Source organism: Mirounga leonina, unplaced genomic scaffold (genome assembly GCF_011800145.1).
Source record: "Mirounga leonina isolate KUSES-001 unplaced genomic scaffold, KU_Mleo_1.0 Mir_100797, whole genome shotgun sequence".
In the NCBI taxonomy this organism is placed as follows: Eukaryota; Metazoa; Chordata; class Mammalia; order Carnivora; family Phocidae; genus Mirounga; species Mirounga leonina.
Window position 1 is genome coordinate 1 of NW_023270015.1, and position 10,550 is coordinate 10,550.

Here is a 10,550-nt window from a genome sequence, read left to right on the forward strand (position 1 = left end):
TCAAGGTCCTCCAGAGAGGTGCTCTCTGAAGCCAGGGAATAGATGGTCCTCCCCATGAGGATCCTGAGGAGAAGAGCATGAACACCAAGGGAAGGGGCGCACAGGAAAAAGCTGGCAAAGGAAGCTGAAGCAGAAATTAGCAAAGAAGGGAATTGGAAGTAAGTTGTGCAGAACTGGAGAGTGGAATGTCCCCAAGAGACCAGAGTTACCTTCAGCCCTTAGACAGGCTGAGGGAGCCTAATTCCAGCTGGATTGCATTTGGGTTCCTGTCACTCCCAGACAAACTCAGTTCTGTTTTATAGATATACTTTCGGACTCATTTTTTTTTTTTTAATTGAAGCATAGTTGACACGAAATATGATGTTAGCTTCAGGTGGACATCATAGTGATTGGACAAGATTTGCCTTATGCTACACTCACTACAAGTGTAGTTACCTCCATCACCAGAGATACAATTAAAATATCATTGACCATATTCCCTATGCTGTGACTTTCATCCCCGTGGCATGTTCATCCCATAACAGGAACACCTCTCTGCTCTTCCCTCTTCTCTCCCCTAAGTTCCAGACCCTATGTATCTGCTCTGGGAGAAGACAGCTCCATCTGAGCTCACTCTTTCAAGAAGTACTCAACGGAAACTTGCTGTGTGCCAGGTGGGAACAAATATGGAAGGTTCAGGAACACATTGCATTTTTTTTTTTTTTAGTTTCAGAGACTAAATTTAGGGATGCATCAGTTGCATAGAACACGCAGTGCTCATTCCATCAAATACCATTCTTAATGCCCATCAACCAATCAACCCATGTCCCAGCCACCTCCCCTCCAGCAACCCTCAGTTTGGTCCCTACAATTAAGAGTCTCTTATGTTTTGCATCCCTCTCTGTTTTCATCTTATTTTATTTGCTCTTCCCTTCCTCTATTTCATCACTTGTTTCTTAAATTGCACATATGAGAGAAATCATATGATATTTTTCTTTGGCTGATTTATTTCACTTAGCATAATACCCTCTAGTCCTATCCACATTTTTGCTAAGGGCAAGATGCCATTCTTTCTGGTGGCTGAGTATATTTGATTGTATGTATATACCTCATTTTCTTTATCCAGACTTTCAAAAGTTCTGATTTTGCAAACCAATGCTTATACTACTTTGCAGTAGCCTCCTCAAGCAAGCCCCCTCTCCTTCCCTGTATCCTCAGCTATGTCACACCAGATTCACGTCTCCACACCTCCTACCTTCTAAATTGTGGTCACTTTTCTACTTGTAGACTTGTAGCATCTGTTTTCTCAGATCTCCGATTCATTTCTTGGGTGTTCTGAATGATTTGATAAGTATGTAGTTGGATTTGAGGGAGGAGTTCCCCTCATAACTTTCTGATTGGACGCAGGACACGAGGACTGTGAACCTGGTGATAGGCTGGATTTTGTTGTCCCCTTCTAGGAGAGCTGAATGCTGTTTTGACAAGCAGGTAATGAATTGTGATACACCTTCATCCTTTCGAGGTTTAGGTGTATTGTGAGAAGATGTACCAAACATAACGCCTACCATTCTCTAAACTTCTATTTCAGCTTTGATGGGTGACTTGACAGTAGGATTTCCCTAGTGCCATATTGTCCCCCTTACCCCACAACAGTGATGTGTCATGGGGTCTAATGTCCCATGTCTTCACTAACATCGGTGTCAGTGTTTTAGGGAAAGGTGACTCTGTGTGACACATTGAGCTTTCTACTGGTTGAGTCTTTCAGCCTCACCATGACCTTCACTATGAATTCATCCCAAATAGGAATTTTTCATCTTGAAGGAAAGCTTATCTATTTTCCTTTAAAACATGGTTTCTAGGCAATGATGTCAGAAAGGTCACTGAGATAGCCATCCATCATTGGCCAGCCAAACTGCATGGTGATAGGCCACCCGAGGAAGCCAACATGACAGCGCCCTGGTGATTGGCCAGGGCATGGTGGTGACATCACAAGAAGGCATTCTCATGCCCCAGAGCTGTTTTAAAAGCTCGGCAACAGCCAAGGCTGCACAGAGGAGAGAGATGGCTCTTCAGCTACAGCTCTTCCTGCTATTCCTAGCATTCTCTGACCTTTTCTCTGCCTTGCCCATGGCAAGCCCTCTGCCCACTCCTCCTGCCCTGGGCCTCTCACCAACACTCTGCAGTCCACCTTCATGTTTGCACCCCTGTGTGGTCCTGAGGTCCTCAAACCTTCATCCGGCGACTCCTGGACCCTTTTCCCACTATGAGGATGGCCCAGCTGCTCAGGAACACATCTCATTTGGCACATGGCAGTGGGACACTGGAAATCAGATCACCATGGATTCTCAGCGCGCTGGTTCCCACACCTCTGGGTTCACAACAGGGCTCAGCACAGGAAAGCTGAGTCCACATCCTGAGGGAGCACTGGGCACATTACTACTCTGGAGCCCTCCAAACCAGCTCAGCACAGGGACCATGAATGAATTGAATGCCCATCCGTCCCTGATGTCGACAGTGTTTAGAACGCCTACGGACACCAGGGAGAGTGGGACTTTACAAAACAAGTAAGTACTGGGGGAAGGAATCACCACATCATTGGACACAGTGCAAGTCCTTGGACCACAAGTCCTGAGACCACGAGCTGGCTGAACCAGCTCAGCAGTGGACAAAGTAACCCCCCAGACACCTGGCTGACCAGGAGCCCACAGACCACAAACCCTCCAACAAAGTATAACAAGCAGAAAGTCAGTCCCTGTAAGAGAGCACCAACCAGGAACCCAAAGACTGGGAGTCTTCTGAACCAATTTAATACTACTGGGCAGATGAGTCCCACAAACACTGGGTGGACAGGGAGCCCTACCACAAACAGGCCACTCCAGTGTAGCACAAGGCAAGTAAGTCCAGAGAATACCAGGCTTGCCAGGGGTCAAGAAAGCACGAGTCCTGCATCCCATCTCAGTATTGGGAAAAGGAGTCACCTGAATAACACCATCACCATATGCCCTTGGAACTGGAGTCCAAAAACTCAGCTCTCTACTAGGACAGGCAGGCCCCTGGAGAGTGGGCTTATCACGTGCCCTTGGATCTGGAAACCAACACCTCAGCTCTATCCTGGGCCTAGCAGGCACCTGAACAGCAGGCTCACCATGTGCCCTTGGACCTGGAGACCAAGAAAGGAGCCTGGGGCTAGGCCAAGCAGACAACTTGACAGTAGAATGACCATGTGCCCATGGACCAGGAGACCAACAACTCAGCTCTCTGCTAGGCCAAACAGGTACCTGAGGAGCCAACATATCATGTGCCCATGGACCAGAAGACCAACAACTCAGCTCTCTGCTAGGCCAAACAGGTACCTGAGGAGCCAACTGATCATGTGCCCTCGGACCTGGAGACCAAGTAATCAGCTCTCTATTAGGCCAAGCAGGCACCTGGACAGTAGGCTCACCATGTGCTCTTGGAGCTGGAGAGCAACAATGCAGCTCTGCACTAGGCCAAGCAGGAACGTGGACAGCAGGGGCACCAGGTGCCTTTGGGCCCGGAGATCAACAACACAGCTCTCAATTAGGCCAAACAGGAACCTGGACAACAGGGTTAACATGTGCCCTTGGACCTGGCAACCAATAACAGAGCCCTGGGCTAGGCCAAGCAATACTTTGACAGCGGGCTCACCATGTGCCCTTGGACCTGGAGACCAACAATGCAGCTCTACACCAAGCCAAGTAGGCACCTGGACAGCATTCACACCATGTGCCCTTGGACCTCAAGACCAACAACTCGGCTCTTTGCTTGGCCAAGCAGGCACCTGGACAGTAGGCTCACGATGTACCCTTGGACCTGGAGAGCAACTACCAAGCTATCTGATAGGCCAAGCTGGTGCCTGGTAAGCAGGCTCACCTTGTGCCCTTGGATATCAAGACCAACAACTCAGCTCTGGGCTAGGCCAAGCAGGCCCCTTGAGAGTGGGCTCACCATGTACCCTTGGACATGGAGACCAACAATGCAGCTCTGTGCTAGGCCAAGCCGGCAACTAGACAGTGAGTTTACCATGTGACCTTGGATTTGGATTCTTCCTTTCCCCCAGAGCATAGAGCACACAAACAATGGGCTTGCCACTTGGTCTCTCATTATGAGACCTCCAGACCTGCTCAGCCTTGCACCGACGTGTCCACTGGATCCATGGAAACCGGGGAGTCTTCAAACTGTGATTCCTCCATTCCAACCTATCACTGCGCTACAGAGACGCAGGGACACCAGCCTAACCCAAATTCCTCTGAATGGGTGCCTTTCAACTCTGAAGAGAAGGGGACATTGGAGTCCCTTCTCACCTTGGATTTACTTCAGCTTGATGCCCATGTGGCCTGCTATCTGTGCATTATTCATTTTGGGGGGATTTCTCCTCAGAAGAAGAAAATGGCACCATGCCTTGGGAGATGAAACAGTCCAGTGGTTTGAAGACTTTGTATTAAAACTCAGGGCAGGAAAGGAGAAGGGGGGATGGGAGGGCATTGGGGAGACCCAGGCCTGGAGAACTATGGAGACATTGTCTGAGATCCTCCAGTTGAAGGAGAGGTGCTCCATCCTCAAGGGAGAGGTGGAGGTCTTAAAACAAGAGGCCAAGCAGTGCAGTGAGAGGCAGGCACAGCTCCATGAGGTGGAGAGGTTCTTCATTCAAATGAAAGTCTTCCTGGAAGTTTCTGCCTTACAAAGAGTGACGCCTGTGCACCCACCCAGGATGGCATAGAAGGGGAGTTGGGAAAAGTGTGGTCATGTCCAGGATTGGGGGTTGGTACAAATGTGAATATTAGTTTAATTAATAATAAAAAGTTATTTAAAAAAAAACAATTTAAAACATGATCATTTCTAAATGAGTAATTTATGAGCACCATCCTTGGGGGATTGTAATGTGCAGCCTGGCTTGTAGTCACTAGTGTCCCTTATGAGTCATCACATTCTCCTGATGCTGGGCAGGGGTCTCCATGGCTCTGAGAAAGTGTTGGTGAATCATGCCCAGCTGACAAGGCATGACCCGCCTGCCCCGTCAAAACATTCAGACATACTTATTTCTGGATCTCAAGCACAGCTGTTGAGGTCAGCACCGTTGTAATTGGAAGAAAAGGAGAAGCAGTATGTCTATATCCAGGTATTTCTGCATAAAGCATTTCTGGCTGAGACCTCCCAGCACATTGTTGCTGAACTTGAGGTTGGACACTGATGTTATGGCTTCCAACTGTGGCCATGACTGCAGGTGTTTCTCCGCAACAGGTTCCTGTGTGATACAGGCCTTTGAAGAGCAAATGTTACAAGGCCAGGGAACCAGGGTAAGGGAGTCCAGAGGCATGGGACCATTCCCTGTCTCTCGGTGAGAAGGTGTGGGGTCTGGACGGTAGGCAGAGTGGTGTGAGGGGCCAGGATGGTGGGCTCTGTTGTGTCCAAGAAACACCGCAGGAATTGGGGGAGACATGCGGGATTCACATTGGGTGCTTTAGGTGCCTGGCTGTTTGCACAGAGTAAGGCACAGTGCGAGAGAGGTGGGAATAGGTGCACCTTGCAGACTGTAGGGTCTGCTTGGGTATGAAAGAAAGGGACCCCTTCCAAGAGGCAGAGTCGAGGTTCTATGATAAAGTGGACACTGGGGGTCAGAAGGGAGTAGGAAGGTGAGATTCTAGGATGGCCCATCCTGGGGAATGTTGTTCCTTCTTAGCTCCAGGGATGTGGGCTAGAAGCTCAGGTGAGTTGCAAATCCCTGTGAGCTGGGGCCCACCTGTGGCTCCTGCTGAAGTTGCATGGGAAGAGCCTAGAGCTGTGGCCCCTGGGCTGAGCTCAGTCAAGGCAGTGTGCTCATAGCAGCTGGACATAAATGGATGGAGCCATGCAGAAGCTCCTTCTGGGGTTGGGAAGTGAACATCTGGGGGCCTTAGGAAGTGGGAGGCTTGACTTCTAAGATGGATGGTGTCCGAGCTAATTTGACAGCGCTGCTTTCAGGAGCCAGTGTGGAGGCTGGTGGAGTCCAGGTCACTTCGATGTAAGGGGGATATGGGTCGCTTATGTGATCCCAGCACTTGGAACTTCCTGTGCTTAGCTGCTCACACCCTGCTCAATATACCCTGGTTTCCACAAACATCAGGCTCCTGGGTGGCTGGTACCCCAGAGTTGCTCACCTCTTGAATCCCCTTTCCTTCATCACTAAAATGCGGGCAACTTGGTTGGGGTGGTGGTTTTTTAGCAGGAGGCCAGAGAAGGTGGGGTTGGGAGGTGATCCTCAAGGACAGGGGATAGATGCAGCCAAGGGGAGGGAGAGAAGAAGGGGAGGAGCCTCTGAGCCAGGTCCTTGTGCCGGCCTTTCCTCTCCCAAGGCAAAACATCAGCTCTGGGAGGACAACATTCTGCGTGCTGTCTCTGTCCCACACCTGGCCTTTTCTGCCCCTGAGGGTCACAGCGCATCACAGCCCAACACCTGCCCAGTAACAGACCAGCCCCAGACCCCTCCTGCTTCTTTCACTGCTGCCTGACACCCACATCTTAGGGTTCTGGGGCTCTTAGGGATACTTGGAGATCCAGAGAGCCAGGGTGGGACTGCTAGTCTTAGGGACTATTCTGAGGTGTGCTGACAGGTGGAGCACCTGCTACAGAGAGGTAGGGAGGTAGAGGGGTCGATTTACAGATTCACAGAAAGCTGCCAATAGTTCAGAAACGTCCCTTCACAGAGGCACTCTTCACCCCTTTGTTTCTTTCTAGTCTTTCGTCTATTACAAATAAACCTGCAGTGAACCATTGTGCAGAGTGAGTCATGGGATCTTAACTTTTCTTTTCTGGGATGAAGGTCCAGGAGAGTGCTTGCGAGGTTATAGGGTTTATGTTTCACTTCTATAGAACCTATCACACTGTCCTACCAGCGTTGCTCTTCCATTTACATTCCCACCCGAAATGTAGTACTGTATTTTATATTAACCAGCTGTCCTAACAGGTGCGTAGTCATGATAACTCTCAGGGTTTCATTTGCATTTCCCTCATGGCTAGTGAGTTTGTCCATTTTTTCTTGTGCTAATTTTCCGTCTGCATGTTCTCTTTGATGTGATATCTGATGGGCTGTACCTTCATTCAGCCTCTCTTGACAGCTCATCCTCCCCAAGGTTGCAGCACAGGGAGGGAGGGGCAGGAAGGTGGGCTGGAAGCTGAGCAGTCCTTAAGTGCGCTCCTCCACTCCTGGGCCCACCAGGAAGGCAGGGGCAGGACGCTGGTTTGGAGGGTCCACCCCCGTGGTGCCGCCCCTCCCCTGCAGTCCTGACAGTGGACAGAGGGGTGGGGAGTGCTGCTGAAGGGCTGTGATATGAGGAAGTAAATGCCCTTCAACTGTGGGATTTGGCCAGAGTCGAAGAGGTGGACGGAGGAACAGAAAAGGGTGTCTGGGAGCTTTGACTGCTCCTTGCACAGCCAAGGCCCCCAGGGCTGATGAAGAGGCTGAAGGGGTGTGCCTTCATTCACTGTGCTTCTCACTGGAGTCCAGGCAGAGCGTGCGGAAGACGGGAGAGGGCGCAGGATGTGGGATGGAAATGCTGTGCCTCCTTTTCCTAAGTCTGTTTTCTGACCCAGGAAACTCATGTTCCTGAGTTTAATAAGGGAAACACGTGCCTTGAGTTTGCTCCCTGCTCAGAATTCTCACAGATGAGTGTTCAGCCCATGTGCTCTCCACACCCTCCTGGCTTTTCCTATGCCTGGCAGGTCTGAGGGTGGTTACCAGGTGCCTTCCTTCTCTGGGAGCACTGCCTGGTTGGCTCTAAAGGGCGGCGCCTGGCCATCCACGCCTGTCCCCGTCCTGCTCAGGTGCCCTCCTCATTTCAAAGTTAAGGAGACGGTGTTGGCGTGGTGTCGGGCAGTCACTGGAGATCGAGTGGGCAACCTCTCTGCCAGGCTTGGCTCTGCTTACCAGCTGCTGTGCTCCCCCAAGTCTGCGCCCTCCAAGGACACCGTTTGGAAAACACATTTAAACCCAGCAGTCGGGGCAGAGTAAACCTAGGAACCACCTTAAATAATAATGATAATATGCTATGTGATTCACAACCAGTGTGACTTTCCTATGTGATCGATCAACCCCGCTTCTCATTTCCGTGTCGCCTGGCCCAGCTACATCTCTGCGCATTGGAGGGCACCAAGGAGCAGTGCCCTGCGAGCGGGGACTGTGCGCACAGGACGCGCTCCTCTTACCGCAGCTGCCCGGCATCTGCCGGGGGAGACAGTGCAGAGCTGCGAACACACACCTGCAAAGGCGGCAGCGGCGGCAGGTCCAGGCTCCGGGTATCAGGGCGCCGCGTTCCCTGTTGACAGAGAGTCCGCACCAGCGGGGTGGGCGCGCATGCGCTACCCGCGCCCCTCCGCGCCCCGCCCTTCGTGTCCGCGCCCCTCCACGCCCCGCCCCGCCCCTCCACGCCCCGCCCGGCCCCAAGCCCTTCGTGTCCGCGCCCCTCCACGCCCCGCCCTGCCCCTCCACGCCCCGCCCCTGTACGCCGTACCACGTCCCGCCCCGCCCCTCCACGCCCCGCCCCGCCCGGCCCCCAGCCCTTAGTGTCCACGCCCCTGCACGCCCGCCCCGCCCCTCCACGCCGCCCCCTTTGTGTCCGCGCCCCTCCTCGCCCCGCCCCTGCACGACCCTCCACGCCCCGCCCCTCCAGGCCCCCAGACAGAGAGGCAGCATCAGCGGGGTGGGCGCGCATGCGCTACCCGCGCCCCTCCACGCCCCGCCCTGCCCCTCCACGCCCCGCAACGCCCCTCCACGCCCGGACCCGCCCCTGTACGCCCCTCCACGCTTGGCCCTTTGGGTCCGCGCCCCTCCACGCCACGCCCCTGCAAGCCCCGCCCCGACACGCCCTTCCACACCCCGCCTTTGTGTACGCGCCCCTCCACGCCCCTCCTCTCCACGCCCCTCCACGCCCCGCCCTTTCTGTCCGCGCCCCTCCACGCCCCTCCCCTCCACCCCCCTCCACGCCCCGCCCTTTCTGTCCGCGCCCCTCCACGCCCCGCCCCGCTCCTCCACGCCCCGCCCCACCCGGCCCTCAGAGAGGCAGCATCAGCGGGGTTGGCGCGCATGCGCTACCGCGACCCTCCAAGCCCCGCCCCGCCCGGCACCCAGACAGAGAGGCAGCATCAGCGAGTTAGGCGCGCATGCGCTACACACGCCTCTCCACGCCCGGCCCTTTGAATCCTCGCCCTTCAAGCCCCGCCCCACCCCTCCACGCCCCGCCCCGCCCGGCCCCCAGACAGAGAGGCAGCATCAGGGGGTTCGGCGCGCATGCGCTATCCGCGCTCCTCCAAGCCCCGCCCCACCCGGCCCCCAGACAGGCAGCATCAGCCGGTTCGGCGCGCATGCGCTACCCGCGCCCCTCCACGCCCCGCCCTTCGTGTCCGCGCCCCTCCACGCCCCGCCCCGCCCCTCCATGCCCCGCCCCGCCCCTCCACGCCCCGCCCGGCCCCCAGCCCTTCGTGTCCGCGCACCTCCACGCCCCTCCACGCCCCCAACCCCTACCCCACGCCCTCCGCCCGCGCCCGCTCCCCTCCGCAAGGTCAAGCCCCGCTGCGCCCCCCGCCCAACGCTCAGCCCGCTCCCGCAGGCACACACCTCTGCCTCCGGTCGTGCTCGCAGTAACGGCCGGCGAGGTGGGCGGGGCCTACGCAGCAGGTGCCCAGGGCGCAGGCGCCGCCCTTCCTGCAGCCGCGCAGCGGCGGGGGCGCGCCTGCTGGGGGGACACCTGGGTGCTGGCGTCCGCTGCCTCCTGGCCCTTCGCGGTGACGCCCCCGAGAGCGCCTCATGAGCCTGCCCCGAGAGGCAGGAAGCTTCACCTCCAGGCCCATGTGTGTTTGCTCAGGTAAACCCTGCTTGTCAACTTAAGGATTCAAAACGAACTGCCAGGGGTCCTGGAGGGTCAGGAACCGGCTCGGGACCCAAGGAGAAACCCTGGCCCCAGCAAGGAGCATTTTCCCTCTTCATTCCTTTCGTATGTTAAAGTCAGGCTGTGACTTGCCTGGACAGTGATTAAAACCAGGCCTTCAGGGCGGGGACCGCCCACAGCTTTCGATGACGACAGAAACCCCTCCCAGCCCCTTGTCCCCCCCAGAGGGACATCATCATTCCCTGCCCCCCCGCCCCCCAACCAGAGACCTGGGGTCTGGAGCCAGAGGGTCTGCAATAAGCCCAACAAGGTGCGCTTTGCACTCAGAGTGGGATAGTTGCTTGGGATATGTTTCCATCACACTCCTCTAGACCTGTGTGCAAATGCAACATTGTATCCATGAAAGGGCACGACTTGTTTTCACAGCAAAGGAGCACGTCGCTAGGACACAGTTTTCGCTTTATGGTACATCATCATGTGAAGATGATAAAATGAGCTCTGTTGGGGTTTTCATTTTATTCTTAATGTATTCCAGGCTGCTCTCAGATCCTAAACTGGGAGACCAGTGACGGAGATGACCACAAAGCTACTTGGGGGACAAGGCCACTTACCACCTTGGAAAGCCCTGAGGTAGGGACTTGAGTCCTGGGGCCGCCAGCCATCCATGCTTCCACTCCCCTCCCCAGAGTT

General features: G+C 54.8%; 1 protein-coding gene across 4 annotated transcripts; it reads right to left on the reverse strand.

The window, feature by feature from the left end:
* Window positions 1–31: 31 nt before the first annotated feature.
* LOC117999646 lies at window positions 32–9,634 on the reverse strand. 4 transcript variants are annotated; one of them, XR_004676671.1, is made up of 3 exons: window positions 9,590–9,634; window positions 8,235–8,291; window positions 32–111 (listed from the first exon to the last, which is right to left on the reverse strand). XR_004676671.1 is itself a non-coding variant. In XM_034990796.1 (3 exons), the coding sequence occupies exon 3, from the start codon at window positions 3,270–3,272 to the stop codon at window positions 2,325–2,327; it is 948 nt and encodes a 315-aa protein (XP_034846687.1). In that variant the 5' UTR covers window positions 3,273–6,602; window positions 8,235–8,291; window positions 9,590–9,634; the 3' UTR covers window positions 858–2,324. The 4 variants fall into 4 exon arrangements, 3 of the variants coding, with proteins under 3 accessions (XP_034846687.1, XP_034845212.1, XP_034845982.1); XM_034990796.1 differs by lacking the exon at window positions 32–111 and adding an exon at window positions 858–6,602; XM_034989321.1 differs by lacking the exon at window positions 32–111 and having other exon boundaries at window positions 858–8,291; window positions 9,590–9,627.
* Between the last annotated feature and the right edge of the window lie 916 nt (window positions 9,635–10,550).